The 16,271-nt window shown below is 43.9% G+C and overlaps 1 protein-coding gene across 1 annotated transcript in view; it reads right to left on the minus strand.

The window, feature by feature from the left end:
• Positions 1-10,107: 10,107 nt before the first annotated feature.
• EXTL1 (exostosin like glycosyltransferase 1) overlaps positions 10,108-16,271 on the minus strand; it is a 65,675-nt gene continuing 59,511 nt past the window's right edge. Inside the window, exons 7-11 of the mRNA XM_014054533.2 lie at positions 16,171-16,260; positions 14,920-15,006; positions 13,026-13,186; positions 12,189-12,360; positions 10,108-10,555 (exon numbers count right to left, since the gene is read on the minus strand). Coding sequence (XP_013910008.2) covers positions 10,367-10,555; positions 12,189-12,360; positions 13,026-13,186; positions 14,920-15,006; positions 16,171-16,260 — 699 coding nt within the window. The 3' untranslated portion in view covers positions 10,108-10,366. The remainder of the gene's footprint in view (positions 10,556-12,188; positions 12,361-13,025; positions 13,187-14,919; positions 15,007-16,170; positions 16,261-16,271) is intronic.

A 16,271-nucleotide genomic window follows, 5' to 3' on the forward strand; every position in this document is an offset into this window, starting at 1 on the left:
TGACGACTGAAATCAGATTCTGCATGGTTTGTGCAAGCCTGTAGACTGCAAGAATCAAAATTGTCTTTTGAAACAATGCTCCCTCTTATTGATAAAAGTTGAAACCCTGATTCGAATCCTTCAGCCAACCACTGGAGGGCATTAGAGATTTATATAACTTGGGTTATGGACATGCTTGATTTCCTCTTGCAGGTAAGACATAGGGAAAGTGAATTAAATTGGGGTCAGGATCTCCTTTATGCCTCCATCTGCTAACCAGTAGCATTGAATAAACCTTCCCGCTGTTTTATTCTTCTTTTGGCATTTCCATTTTTCACTTCTGTTTCATGATCGTAAGACATGAACAAAAATAGGTTGCTTTAATTACTGCTGTTGTGTTTTGAACCTAGTAATATTAAAAGCCTTTCGCCTACTTTATCTCAAGAATTCCTTAGAATAACAATCTGCATGGAAGGCTGGAAGGGCTGCCATATTAAAAATGGCTTAGGCAGGGTGATAATCCCTACAGATAGTCCTCAACTTACAACAGTTCATTTAGTGACCATTCAAAACTACAACAGCACTGAAAAAAAGTGACTTATGACTTTTTCACACGCAGCCATTGCAACATCCCCATGGTCACATGATCAAAATTGGGATGCTTGGCAACTGATCCATATTTATGACCGTTGCAGTGTCCTGGGGGTCATGCGATCCCCTTTGTGTGACTTTTTAACAAGCAAAGTCAACAGGGAAGCCAGATTCACTTAACAACCGTGTTACTAACTTAACAACTGCAGTGATTCACATAACAACTGTGACAAGAAAGGTTGTAAAATTGGGCAAAACTCACTTAACTGACTCAGTAACGTAACTTTTGCACTCAATTGTGGTTGGAAGTTGAGGACTACTAGAATTAGATTATGTTCAATACTGTTTTTATCGGTGTAATTATGTGGATGTGTTCCATCAAGTGCTTTATTTAAGTGGTTTTATGTATTTGCTACCCCATTTCCTTAGTGTGCTTACTTAGGGATTTAATAATTATATAAAGTATGTGTTTGAGAATAAATACAGAGTTTTGCCCAGTACTCCCAGTGCTGATATTATTGGCAATAATTTCCAAAATCAAGTTCTTAATCTCCTATGTTGACCTTCTCCCATTCTGGTCATCTCCAGAGGTCAAAACTATAAGAGCTGTTATCTCCGGTCACCACCACCTATATAGTCAAAGTGACTAGTTTTGAGTGTCATGCTAAGCCATGATAATGTGATTTGTTTGGGCTTCTTTTCAAATGTGCAAACCATTCAATGAGGGCTGTAACATGGTTTCTGTCTTTGGACAATATAGGAGCCCACCAACTGAACTGCTGGTCAATTCCATGCAACATTGATAAACCATGATTTACCAAATAAGTAAATGGTCTCCCTGCAAAGCCCAGCTTTTGAACATAATTGAAAAACCACAAGGAATGGGTTCATGCAAAACCAAATCCCAGGGTTGGGTGGAGCTAGGTGGCACCTAAATTGAAATAAACACATTCAAACCAATCACTTGATGCTTTACTTGTTGAATAAGCCAGGGTAGCATCTAGTATTCCAGAGACATCATGTTAGCAAAGGCAAATCTTGTAGCATTATTTGTAAGCCTTGGTCACTTCAAGATGTCTGAACTTCAACTCCCAGAACTCTTGAGAGGTTGAAGTGAGTAAATCTTCAAGTTGTTGAAGTTGACAAACACTGTCCCATAGTGTATGGATCAGTATTATTTCAGGGCAGGATGGATTCACAGGCAAGTGGGATAATGTTTCAGGTAAGGATGGCTGTTAAGGTAGGAAATTGCCTTCTTGTTTTCGTCTGGTTAAGATTGTATCCATTCACTGCCCATATCAGTAGTAACTGAATAGTAACGAATAGTAATAATACAAAAATGATCTAGTCCATTTTCATGGCTAATTGCAGAGATGAACCTGGACTCTTTTCATTCCAATCTAATTTAACGGGGTTAAGACGCTGAGCTTGTCAATCAGAAAGGTTGGCAGTTCGGCAGTTTGAATCTCTAAAGCCGCGTAATGGATTGAGCTCCCGTTATTTGTCCCAGCTTCTGCCAACCTAGCAGTTCGAAAGCATGTAAAAAATGCTAGGTAGAAAAATAGGAACCACCTTTGGTGGGAAGGTAACAGTGTTCCGTGCGCCTTCGGCGTTTAGTCATGCCGGTCACATGACCACGGGGACATCTTTGGATAGCGCTGGCTCTTTGGCTTTGAAACTGAGATGAGCACTGCCCCCTAGAGTCAGGAACAGCTAGCACATATCTGCAAAGGGAACCTTTACCTTTAAGTATAAATTGAGATAATTCTCATTCTCCCCAAGCTCCTTGGGGGTGGGGGTGGGGGCAAGTTACTAATGAAAGAAAACCTTTTAAACTTGGTTTGATTATCCAGTTTTATTTTACGATGTAAGAATCATATGATTTATGATGAAAGTTGTAAAATGTCCAGCAGCCAAGGACAATTTTGACATCTGGAAAAGTAAGCAAAACCCCAAATAAGAGTCCACTATTAAGAAAATTACATGAGTAAGCAGAAGTGGTAAATTGGTGACCATTTGAAGACACCCACAAAAATACTGAAAGGCTTCAAAAAGCTGAGAAGCCAGTGATTAAATTATTGACTATCCAGTTAGATGCTGATCTTAGGGAATTGAAACTGTTACATTTCTGATAAACTGTTAAAGGTTAAATTGCATGCTATTGTGGAGATAGTGCCGTTACGTTAAAAGCCTTATGTACTGCAACCCCTTTAAAAATGATGCATAGAAAACCATTATTTTTAAAGGGGGGAAATATAGATTGGCATTCACTTTGTTCAAATTATTGTGTGCAATTTGAACTGGTAATTTCCCATCTGTCTAGCCTGTAAGGTCCTGGAACAGAGCAGTTCAATTCCGAGATAATAGATATTGGCTTATATCTTGCCAAAATAAATTATGAAGTTGACAATGTGATGTTTAGAGGCAGGAATGTGCCTGCAAATATCTTTTTTGGCCTCTCTTGTTTCCTGATCCACCAGATTCTACGTTGCATTCCCCCCCCCCCAAATAGTATTTATTGAAACATAATAATAAAGGGGAAGCTGATGTGCCACAAAGCTAAATATCAGCCGCTAGCATTGGTTTTTCTTTCTAAGTGTACCTATGGGACCCACATAGATCCCATAAGCATTCTAAGAAAATAAACACTTGGGTGGATGCAGCACAGAGCTTCCTGGAAATGTTCCCACATGTACAGGGAACAACAAAACAAAACGTAGGTGGCCAGGAGTAACCTCACCAGCTTCACTCATTCATTTATATATTTATGGCAAGTGGCTCTTTTACGATGGGTTACATCTCTTCTGTTGCCACTTGGTAGCACACTTCAAAGATTGCAAAGGCACCAACAGATCCTCAAAAATAAATTCACTCAGCAAGCGATTGAAAGGCACATTATGTACCGTAGGAGATGACCAGGGGAGAGGTCAAGCAGGTCATCAACTTAGAGTCTCTTTGCACTCACAACAGATTAAGTCCAGCCCACCTTGAATTCTGGTGACTCTTATTTACCGCCAATTTGTTTTGACTGTTAGTAGTTTAGATTCTTGTAGAGCAGCTGTGTCAAACTTGTGGCCCGCAGGGTGGTTGCGTCACATGCTGGTCACGCCCATACCCGGTTTAGCGAGGGGAGGGGAGAGTCACAATAAATCACGTGATGATGCCGTGATTACACGAGTTTGACACCCCTGTTGTAGAGTGTTCGCATGCAATGAACCCATAGGCATTTGAACTGCCTTGCTTCCAGATTTATTGCCCCTGACATACAAAGCAGGGATCTTGAAATATATTCTACAGTTTTCAAAAATCAAATATACTGTATATAAAATATATATTTCAAAAAGAAGAAAGAAAAGCTGCTTTATGGTTAACAGGCTGTAGGTTTCCTTGCAGAAGGGATCAGTGGATTGATAGAATTTTACCTTAAGGCCTGCAATGGGATGCTTACAAATAGCAATTGTTCCTTTGGCCAGCACTTCCCTAAAAGTGTATTTGGAAAGTGTTTAATGGAAGACCAATTCCCTGGCTTGGAGAGAGAGGATTTGTGCCACAGCCAGGAAAGGCCTTTTCACGTGAAGGAAGGTTTAGTTAAGGTCCTGCTTTGGCAATAGATGGAAAGAAATACTGTTTTCCCAGCTGAATCACGTACTTGGTTATCAGACTCTGGGATTTATCTAGCATAAGAAGGAAGATCTATTCATCTGTGTGTGATTTGTAGATTGCTGGTTACCAGTCTCATTAGTTATATATCTGGATTTCTGGAGCTAAACATTTGTTTGCTAGAGACCAGCAGAGGCCTGCAAGCCATCTTTTCTTTTTGGATTTCAGGCCTGCCACACTTTCTACTGTGGGGAAAGGTGAGGAGGGATTATATGAAGTTGGGTGAAACGTAGCCATAATAACATTCTTCTTAGAAAATCAAGGTCATCTTTGTCTCTGCATCTGGCCAGAACTGGATGGGTGGAATCTGTCTTCGTGGCAGTGAAAGATTGGACCATGTGATGATGGGTATTGGGACAGGATCTTGAACTTTCAACTGGGTGGGAAAACCTGGAAGCTTTCAGATTCGGGTTTTCCCAGATGTGCCAACATGGCTCTTTTGATAAATTGGATCTTTGAGGAATCTCTTGCTTCAGACTCTGACTTTATATGGGATGCTATTTGGAACCCTGACACCAGCGATAAAACAATGTTTCCTTTCAAGTTCCATTTTCTAGGCTTTCTCCAGGCTTCTTTGAATTCAGGAGCTGTAGTTAAAACCCTGGAAGATACCATATCGGAAAAAGCTGGTTGTAGATTATGATATGAAAGCTATTAGATCTTCACCACCCAACATGGTACTTTCCAGATGGGAAGGGTGGTTTGTTTGACTGCAGTTGACTTTCAATGTAGACTGACATTCTCTTCATCAGTTCCCAAGTCTTCCTTGGCTTGACACCTAATTGTGGCATTATTGACATCTGTTAATCAGCCATTCAGATGTGGGAAATGTTTTGGAGCAACTGTATCAGCCCCATCAGGAAAAGAAATCAAGGAATTATGTCTCCATTTGGCTTCATTCCCATACATTTTTGCCAAGAGAATAGTAACCAAATCCTTCCACACAGCAAAAATACAAACATTAGCTTCACTAATCTTTCAGCAGATATTATAGTAATGTATTCTTTATCCTCCTTTCTCATCTATTTTTTTCTTTCCATGTTGGGAAAACCTCGACCAAATCAGTAACTCCTGGCACTTCCACGCAGCCCGTTTCCATTCCTCAAACCATGGAATTTTTGGTGCTTTCTGAGCTTGGCTGTTTATTTACAGATGTTGCTTTACCCAACTAAGTAAAATCTTCAGGGCACCGATGATATTCCCTAGCTGGGTAATGAAAAGTCTGCAAGAAAACCGCCAAAGCTCAGAGACCACCAAGGCAGGGGTGAAATCCACTTGCCTTTATTACCGGTTCGGTAGCAATGTAAGCGCTCGCACACGGCACCTCTATATATGCGCAGGATCTCCCGTGCATGCGCAGAGCATAAAAAACGGACGTGATGAGGTTCGGGCGTGTGGGTGGAGCCTGTTACTGAGCACTTGCAAAGATAAGCGAACAGCGATTGGGGGGGGGGGGGGAAATCCACTGTACCATGCGGTTTAGGTTTGCTAGAAAGCAGGAAGTGTCAGAGGTGATCATAGGAAAAATCGGTTCATCTGAACCCGCAGCATTTTTTTTACTGCTGGTTCGGGCAAACCAGTAGCATTTTTACCACTGGTTCAGGTGAACTGGTCCGAACGGGTAGCATTTCACTCCTGCACCAAGGATTCAATAGTTCAACCTTGAGCTACAAATACTCTCTTCTATTGATTCCCCAGTCATTCAGAATCATTTCCGAAAATCTGCATAATCCTCATCAAGCAGAGAACCAACTAAAGAGTTCTGGAAAGTCTTTGCACTGAGCAACAATAGGAATGCCAAAAGCGATAGCTGGCCAGCAACCTACTCCCCCTCCCCCTCTACTGTTTAATTCATCCCTTTTTAAAAACAGTATCACTGCAGAGGAAGATGGCGATGCCACCTCTCTGCTTTGTTGGAGAAAACATTGTAAGAATAGCATCAGAGGTGGCATTCATCAGGTTCTGACCAGTTCTGGAGAACCGGTAGCGGAAATTCTGAGTAGTTCGGAGAACCAGTAAATACCACCTCTGACTGCCCTTGCCCCTATCTATTCCCTGCCTCCTGAGTCCCAGCTGATCAGGAGGAAATGAAGATTTTGCAGTATCCTTTCCCTGCCATGCCCACCAAGCCACGCCCATCAAGCCGCACCACGCCCATCAAGCCACACTGACAGAACCGGTAGTAAAAAAAAATGAATCCCACCACTGACTAGCATGGCATTAGAGCACTTCAAGCTGTCGAAGTTCCTCCAGTGAGAAAGTGTTCCCTTCACAGCTTTGTGTTTCTGCTGCAAAACTGCATACACAGCTTTTTTTTTTCCTTGCACCATAGTTGACCCAGAAATTATTCGGTTCAGCTGCCAAAGATAGAGAGCCAGGCTAGTATACAATGCATTTTGACACCTTGGTTAAAATACGTTGCAATTGGTATGTTCCCTTTTGCTAATGGACCCCCAACCTTCCCAAAACTTTTCAGGGAGTTAACATTTCAGCCCCATGGGCCAGTAGAGCTGACAAACTGGAGGGAAGGATGTTGTCTTTGATCATGAACCTCCCTGCCTCACTCATTGTCAGAAATAAATCCTTTGCTTAAAACACCTTGCTTGGAAGAGAAGTCTAACAAAGAGAAATTGGCAAATGGCTTAAGTGCTCTCACCTATTCATAAAACATAGATTGCTAGAGCTGGAAGGGACCTTGGACGTCTTCTAGTCCAGGGGTCTCCAACCTTGGCAACTTTAAGACTGGTGGACCTCAACTCCCAGAATTCCTCAGCCAGCTTTGCTGGTTGTGGAGTTGAAGTCCACCAGTCTTAAAGCTGCCAAGGTTGGAGACCCCTGTTCTAGTCCAAACCCCTGATCAAGGCGGGAGAACCATCCTGGTCAAATGGTTGTCCAGTCTACTTTTGAAAACCTTCAGTGATGGAACACCCATACAACTCTGAGAAACCGTTCCACTGACTCATCGTTCTCTCTCAGAAAATCCTTCCTTATTTCTAGGTTGGATCTCACTTCTGCTCCATCTGTTACGTCTTGTTCTGCCTTCTGGAGCTTTGGAGAATACGTCAACCCCTCCCCCCCTCCTCTCTGTTGCAGCCCCTCAAGAACTGCAAGATAGTTATCCTTCTCTTCAGTAGATTAGACATACCTCAACCGTTCGCCATACGATTGAGCATCCAGACTTTGGGTCACCTTTGTTGCTCTTCTCTGCACACTTTCTAGGTTCTCAGCATCTTTTTTGTATTGTGGTGACTAGAACTGGAGGCAATATTCCAAGTGTGGCTTCACTAGTAGGCATTCAGTGGTTATTATGAACTATGGTGGCATTATCAGCCACAGTGGCGCAGTGCTTAGAGTGCAGCACTGCAGGCTATCTCTGCTGACTGCTAGCTGCAGTTAGGCAGTTCAAATCTCACCAGCTCAAGGTTGACTCAGCCTTCCATCCTTCCGAGGTGGGTAAAACGTCGACCCAAATTGTTGGGGGCAAGAGACTGACTCTGTAAATCACTTAGAGAGGGCTGTAAAAGCACTGTAAAGCGGTATATAAGTCTAAGTGTGATTGCACTTAGTTCTGTTCGGACCGAGGCTTCCCAAAAGCATGAAGCCGACTCCTCGTCCCGATAAAACCCCTTTTATTTAGTTTAAAGTGATTTCCTCTCCAGCAAAGTCCCGGCCAACAGTCTTTCAAGAGATTTCACAGCTACAGACCTTTATCAGGCTTGGAGAGTTGCCAGGCCGCTATCTCCCAAACGTCACTCTGTAGCACACGGTTCCACCACAAAACCGTGGTAGACTAAAGCGCGCTCGACGAAAGCGTGTACCTGACGTCATCACAGCGCGACGAAAACATCACGCTGTGAGCGGTAAAGTTAAAATTAACGCGAAAACCTTACCCTAACCCCCCCAAACCTAACGCTAAACCTAACCCTAACCCTAAACCTAACCCTTAACCTAACCCTAACCCTTAACCTAACGCTAAACCTAACGCTAACCCTTAACCTAACCCTAACCCTAACCCTAACGCTTAATGTAACCCTAAACCTAACCCTAACCCTTAACCTAACCCTAACCCTAAACTTAAACCTAACCCTTACCTTTTCGTGAATCAGCTTGCTTTAAAAGCGCTTTTTAAAGCGCCCTTTTTTCTCCACGGTGGTATTTGTCGCGCTGCTGATGACGTCAGGTATGCGCTTTAATCGGGCGCGCTTTAGTGGACCGCAGTTTTGTCGTGCCACGGTAGCACACAATACTTGGCAAGAAGTCAGGAACAGAACTTCACCCTAATGATAAGAATTGTCTCCTTCAAACTCCCCTCCCCTTTCGCTCCTCTTTATTCCCTATGGGAGGGTCCATTCACTGTCCACTTGTGGTTTGACTCCTTAGTTGACCCTTGTTCCTTAGCTGTTCCCTTCTCCTGGCAGCGCTGCTCATGCACACACTGGGAACAGGCTCCAGCTGTTCTTCTGCCGCACTGATGTCCAACTCCGAAGGCAGATGATAACTGTCAGACGGTCCTGGCCCCCTCTCTGCCTCTGACGCAGAGCCCTCATCAGAGCCTTCCCCAGACTCCAGGATTGGCCCATGTTCCTCCCCAACCTCCTCACTGTCTGAGTCTGCCACCAGCTTTGCTGGCCGCTGGTGGTCCACAACATTATCAATTCTCATGATCTTGATGCTGTCCCTCTGTTGATGCAGCCCAGGGACTGCACCTGCTTTTTGAGCAGCTGCAACCCACTGCTGACTCATACTTAAAGCAGTGGTTCACTAGGACATAGATCTCTCTCGTAGTTGCTACTGTTGAGCTGGGTGTCACCCATTCTATACCCGTCCATTTCTCAGAACAGCGTCTCCTAAACATCACCCTTTCCTGCAAGAAATCTTGCATCAAAAGTAGTCCTTGACTTACAACTATTCATTTAGTGACTGTTCGACATTATCACTGCCCTGAAAAAAAGTGATGTGATCATTTTTCACACTTAAGGAACCACTGCAGCCTTCCCAAAGCCATGCGATCAAAATTTGGCTGGGGAATTCTGGGAGTTGAAGTCCACAAATCTTAAAAGGTTCAGAGATTGAGAAACTCTGTTTTAGAAGGTAATGAGAAGCATGTCTTAGAACAAAGTGGCACGGCTGTTAAGAAAGATTTTCTTCCTTGCTTAGTCAACCACTGGAGAAAAAATTAGCCCGAGGACACCATGATTTCAGCATGTTCAGATTGTTTCATCTTCCCAAAAGACATCATGTTTTGTCTCTCTATATAAAAATGGCTCTGTGAGGGTATGTTTCAGCATAACGCCTCGAGCAATTCCAAGCAAACTTGGTACACAGATGACTTACACTCTGGAAACAAATACTGTGGGGGTAAGATACTCCTAACACCCTCGGGGTGTGTGTTGTGTTAAGATGCAGCCTGTTGTGCCTTTAAATGGCTTCTACCGTTCTGCTATAAAATGGCTTCTATTGTGCAGCGCAGTGGAGTTGCCATGGTAATGGCTTCACAATACTCCACAAGGGGCCTCCCTCTGGTAAGGGGGAAAATCCAACATTAGAAATTATGTTTGGTCTGGAATTATTTTTGAGGACAAATGTATAGATTAGGATAAATAAATACCCAAGCAACACCAGGCTATCAGCTAGTTCTATAAAAAAACAACAACACCTGCCTCTGCTAAAAAGCAGGGAAATAACAAGCAACTCGAAAATACACCCTTTGGCTGATTTCGGCACCTGCAATTCTAGCTAATGGGTCAGTAGAAGCCAATGTAGATTAGGCCCCACAGATTTTGAACCCATGTTCACCATCCGTGTCAAAACACCAAAGCCAGCATTTCTGTCTCTGGTCTGAAAAGAGACGGCTACCTGAAGGCATTCGAGAAAGAGTTGTTTTCTGCAAAACTTTATTGATACTGGTAAAACCCAATAAAGACTGAACATTCCTCTGGCACCACCCCTGGCTACCAGTGAGTGTTTCCATTTTTTTTTTAGTATCCAAAGTTCAAAGGGCATCGATGCAGTGAACCCAACCCCAAATCCGGCCATAGCGCCAATGGCCTACAGCAAGCAGTGAGTCCAGCGTGGTTGGTGTCTTCTCCAAGCGCCTTCCTTCTCAGAGAGCATTGGTGAGCTTTCTCCCCCAGAGCTAGTCCCTCTCCATTTGCCGGTACTTTTTCCGTAGCACAGATACCTGATCCTTGAAAAGCACTGGGTCCAAGCGAAACTGCGAATGCACCAGAGGCATGTAGCCAAACCAGGCAGCAAAGCGATTGACGCACTCCTGGCGTTGAGCGAAATGGAGACTGCTGTTGGATGGGGGCGCACTCTTCAGGAGCTTCAGAAACAGAGAGAAGAAAAGGAGAGAGACCCAGCATCGATATTGTAGAAGATTTTTTTATCCCATCTTTATTACTTTACAAATAATTCAATAGACATTATAACCCTGTTTCTTCCCATTTTCCACATAACGAGAATCCTGTGAGGTGGGTTGAGTTGAGAGTGGGGGACTGGCCCAAAGTCAGCCAGCTTTCATGCCTAAGACGGGACTAGAACTGACAGTCTCCTGGTGATTTGCCAAAACTTACCCAATCGTCTTTCGCGCCTAAGGCAGGACTAGAACTCAAACTCTCCTGGTGATTGGACCAGTTACTCAGCTTTCATGCTTAAAATGGGACTAGAATTGACAGCCTCCTGGTGATTGGCCCAAAGTTACCCAATCATCTTTCGTGCCTAAGGCGGGACTAGAACTCAAACTCTCCTGGTGATTGGACCAGTTACTCAGCTTTCATGCCTAAAACGGGACTAGAACTGACAGTCTCCTGATGATTGGCCCAAAGTTACCCAGTAGGCTTTCATGCCTAAAGCAGATCTAGAACTCATGGTCTCCTGTTTTTTTAGCCAGCATTTTTACCATTACACAAAAGGACTTTCATTTCAATTCCAGGCACATTGTTAAAGAGTGAAATTCTGAATTGACAATAAGTGCAATTGCCCTCTTCTGCTTTCCATGGTGAGTGCTTCCTTGTGCCAGAGTTGGTTTAATTTTTTAATTCAAATTCTGGATAAGGATGACAAAAACAATAGCTACCTGCTGCCGTTGCTTCTCAACAACTGGCATTGAGAGGCGGACTCCCTCTAAATATGGAGCTTTTCACCTTTCTGTGTATCATCCAGCTGCCATAAAAGCTTCATGTATATTACCCTTATCAAAAAAAAGTGCTCTTGGCTCACACTGTTCTCCACACTAAACAATTAGCTCAGGTTCCAAAGAGCCACATGGACCTCTCTGCAACGTATGGATTCCAAAGAGCAGCACAAGTAAGGTTGGGCAATCTGCTATCCTTTAAACCGGTGTGTCAATTCCCACTGTCAGTAGCCAATACTGCCCTTAGGGGAGTGAAATCCTCACATCTCCAAAGGATACACATGGGAGAAGGCTGGCCTAAGTCAGTGATGGCTAACCATTTCTGGACTGAGTGCCCAAAGTATGTACATGCGTGAATGGGCATGCACACCCGAACCCCCAAAATGCAATGCGCCTGGCCCCCTGCACATGTGTGTGACCCCCTGCATGCACCCCGGCCCCCTTGTGCATGCGCGTGTGACCCACACACACGCCCCCGCTGCACACCCCACTCCCCGTGCATACGCACATGTCTCCCCATGTGCCCCCCCAGTCCCACGCATGAGGCCTCGCAGATGCTGGCCACCCCCCATGCATGCCCGGCAGAGACCCGAAAACCAGCTGGCTGGTGGGAGGAGTGCGTGCATGTGTGGCAGAGCTTAGTTGGGGCAACGGCTCACATGCCCACAGAGAGGGCGCTGCGTGTCACCTGTCTAAGTCATATTTAAAGGGCATCAAAAGTATTGGAAGAAAAATCTCAAGACAGGAATAATGCCTTCCCTTGTCTCCTCTTCCACCACCACCACCACCGCTGGCCACTTGGTTTCCACCTGCGCCTGCCTACCTGCTGAGGTGGGCTCTCCCTGAGATGTTTCTTCTGGGTCACTTTGATGGGGGGCAATTTGGTTACAGCAGAAACCAGAAAGTTCATCAATATGTCCTCACAGTTGGCAATCTGGTCGACAAAGTTCCTTAGCTTGTCAGGCAAATAGTTGCTGAAGAGACTGTGATAATACCTGTGGAAGGAAAACACAGGGGTTGAAGAAATGTATAGGGATCCCCATCCTCAACCTGCTCCCTCCAGGTGTGCCTCCTGGACCCCAATTTGTTTTTTAAATCATTCCCAAGTGCATCATTTAGAATGTTCTGGTTGAATATTAGGATATTTCTAACATGTCCCAAAGGTGCTTTTTCAAGAGGCAACTGGACTTTCTGGTTTTTCTTTGAAGAGGTTTCTCTTCTGAAGAAGCTTCTTGGATGAGAAGCAAAACGTCTTCAAAAAAATACCCCCAGAAAGTCCAGTTGCTTCTTGAAAAAGGCAAGATGATGTAGTTACTACCGGATTAATTGTAAAGACATCAAGCTTCCCGTTTACTCTTCAAACGTATCCGAAAGATGCTTGAGGTTCACCCACATTTGTTTTAGAATGGGACTGAGGGAAGAACGTATCTGAAAAGTATGAAAGCAAATTCCAGTGGAAGGTTAGGGAGAACCACTTGCAAGCAACAGCAGTGGGGACCAAAGGGGGTGCTGAGCTTTCCTCTCCTAAGAAGAGTTCAAGCAGAAGCTGCCGTATCCCAGAGAGACCTCCATCGGGATTCCATCACTGAACAGGAACTGGGTTTGATTGCCTCAATAGGCTCTTTCCAACTCAGGGAGGTTCTTCAGCCAGGAAGGGTACCTGTGATAGAATGCTGCTGCCGTGAGAACCATAGAGAACTCATTGGTCCATTTGGAAGTGTAGATCCACTGGTTCTTGCCCGTATCCCAAAAATGGCTGCGCATTGGGAAGCCTACAATCCGGTCGGGGAACTTTCTCCATACCACAAAGGCAAAGTCAACCTAAAAGGTAAGGAGGAGAACAGGAAAACAGTTTGAGGAAAGAGAATGTTTCATTTGAAGGCTTCAGGTTGTCTCCATGAAAGTCATGCCTTCTACTTTAGATTGATATTCCTTCTCTCCCCCCCCCTCCAAAGAAGCATCATCTCTAGAACAGGGATGGCCAACCGTGGCAATTTAAAGCGTGGCACGACAAAACCACGCTCCACTAAAGCGCGCCCGATTAAACCGCGTCGCTGACATCATCAGCAGGGCGACAACAGCGACCGCGGAGAAAAAAGGGCGCTTTAAATAGCGCTTTGAAAGCAAGCCGATTCAAGTTAAGGTAAGGGTTAGGTTTAGGGTTAGGTTTAGGGTTAGGTTAAGGGTTAGGGTTAGATTTAGGGTTAGGTTTAGGGTTAGGTTTAGGGTTAGGTTAAGGGTTAGGTTTAGGGTTAGGGTTAGGTTTAGGATTAGGATTAGGTTTAGGGGGGTTAGGTTCAGGTTTAGAGGTTAATTTTAGCTTTAGCGTTCACAGCGTGCTTTTTTCGTCACTCTGTGATGACGTCAGCTACGCGGTTTCGGCGAGCGCGCTTTAGTCGAACGCAGTTTTGTGGTGGAATCTTTCAAAGACCTGTGGAGTTGAACTCCCAGAGTTCCTCAACCAGAATAGCTTGCTGGGGAATTCTGGGAGTTGAAGTCTACAGATTATCTCATGACATTCATGATATTCGTAATGTGTATCCCCTTAGATATCCTCTATGATCCAGAAATTTCTAGAGTTCCTACTGCTAGCCATGCTGACGGGGCATTCCAAATGCAGTAATGAAAGTTATCAGGTTGGGAAAGGTTGAACTATTCTCATCAGCAGCAATTCTCCAATATCAGCCACAGTCTCTGCTAACCAGTTCTGGAGATGTCACAAATTAAAGCTAGAACCTTTTGCAAGCAGACCACGCAAAGATTGCTCAAGTTCCCTTTCCATATCTAAACAAGCATTTTACAATGGGGAATCAGAATTGGATAACTAATAGACAAAAGAATTCCATATTTTAGTTTATATAGGTAATTTCTTTCCCCCCATTTTTCTAAGTCAACCAATTTAAATTTCAATCATTTAATTTACAATGCATATACATAAATATATTGTCAGGGTTCCAAACAGCATCCAAAATTAAACCAGAGTCCAAGGCAAAGTTCCAATTTATTAAGAGAGCCATGTTGGCGCATCTGGGAAAATCTGAATCTGAAAGCTTCCCGGTTTTCCCCACCCAGTTGAAAGTTCAAGATCTTGCCCCCACACCCACAAGTTCATCACATGGTCCAATCTTCCATTGCCATGCTGGCAGTCCAACCCATCCAGTTCCGGTCAGGTACAGAGGTGTAAAGTCAAAGGATGACCTTGGCCTTCTAGAAAGAATTTTGTTTTGGCTACATATCACACAACTCTGTATAATCCCCCCTCCCATTTTCCCACAATAGAAAGTGTGGCAGGCCAAAGATCCAAAAGAAAAGATGGCTGCATGCCTGACATATATAGGCTTATAACATAGGTTTTGTCAAATAGGTAAGATATATATGTACATATATTTGGAGAGAAGGAAAATAGTATTTCTTAAGGATCCCTAATGGACAGACTGTTTCTCACCTGTCCAGGTTGGAGGCCTTGCCCTGTGTTTAAGTAGTCACATGTCCCTTCCTGATTCCAAGGTCCATGGCTACAACACAAGTAGAAAGATTCTGGAGAACTTTCTTACCTCGCTGGTTGAAAGGCTGGTATATTCATCAAGGCTCAACACAGCATCTGTCCCAAGAGAAGAATAAGGCAAAAACCGTTCGCTGACCTGCAGGAGAAGAGGCAAGAAACAGAAAAGCACCTTCGGTCATCCCTTCAAGATAGAACCAGATAGGAAATCAAAGTCGTGTAGAACAATGCTACTTTTGTTGTAAAGATATAGGAGAGCCAAGTTGGGTTAGTGGTTAAGGCACCAGGTTAGAAACCAAGAGGCTATGAGTTCTAATCCCACCTTAGCTATGAAAGCTGATTAGTTGAACTTGAGCCAGTGGTTCTCAGCCCAACCCATCTCACAGGGTGGTTGTTTTGGGGAAACTAGGAGGAGGAAGATGTGCTTGATATGTTCGCCACCTTGAATTTATTTGTGAAATCTATTTATATAAATGGGTGTATGTGTGTGGGTTCCAGCATAACTCTGGAATGCTTGGCGTAATTTCAACCAAACTTGGTACACAGATGACTTACTCTCTGGAAACAAATACTGTGGGAGTAAGACACCCCTAACCTTCTCAGTGTGTGTGTGTATCTGTTTGTGTTCCAGTATAACTCTGGAACGCCTGGGCCCCTGAAATGAAAAGGAATGATATCTAAAGTATCAAATCACAGTATTTTTGACAGTGATAGTGTGCATTTTGGATCCACGTTCCTGTTCGTCTGTGTCTGTGTGTTCCAGCATTACTTGATACTACAGATATAATTCATTCCTTTTCCTGTCTAATACAGGATGGTCATAAATAAATACCCGGGCAACGCCAGGTTATCGGCTAGTTATTAAAAATGGGAGATAGGTAGATAGAGATGATAGAGAAAAGGGGGGATAATCTTACAAGTCTCCTTCTCTTTCTCCCTCTCTCCATCTTCTCTTCATGAAAACTAGGGGTGGACTTGTCTGAGATGTTTCCATAGATTACTTTTCTGCTGTAGGTAATTATTTCCTCTTGAATCCTTGCCCACAGGAACACTTCTTTTGAAAATTAAGAGACCAAGAAAAACCAAGTGGAAGATTTACTCTTGTCCTTGGATTGGACTTTGGTTGAATGTTTGCCCATTGAAGGATGAGGAGAAGAACTGGTTCTGAATGATAGGTGAACTGGGGTGTTTAAAAAGCAGGATTCCTGCTGGAGTGCAGGATCTCTGTTGATTTTTGCCAAGGTCTCCCCTTCCTAAAAAGTGCTCCATGACAACCCCAAACACAACCTGGATGGCCTCTTACCTTGTTGCTGCTTAAAATGACAGTCAAGGGAACTGTGGTCGGTGGCCACTTCTGTGGAGGTGGCTTCTCACAGCTCCACAAAACTAAAATCTGTACAGGAA

This window comes from Thamnophis sirtalis, unplaced genomic scaffold (assembly GCF_051295495.1).
Source record: "Thamnophis sirtalis isolate CommonGarterSnake01/CBP01778 unplaced genomic scaffold, rThaSir2_p1.2 scaffold_13, whole genome shotgun sequence".
Classification (NCBI taxonomy): Eukaryota; Metazoa; Chordata; class Lepidosauria; order Squamata; family Natricidae; genus Thamnophis; species Thamnophis sirtalis.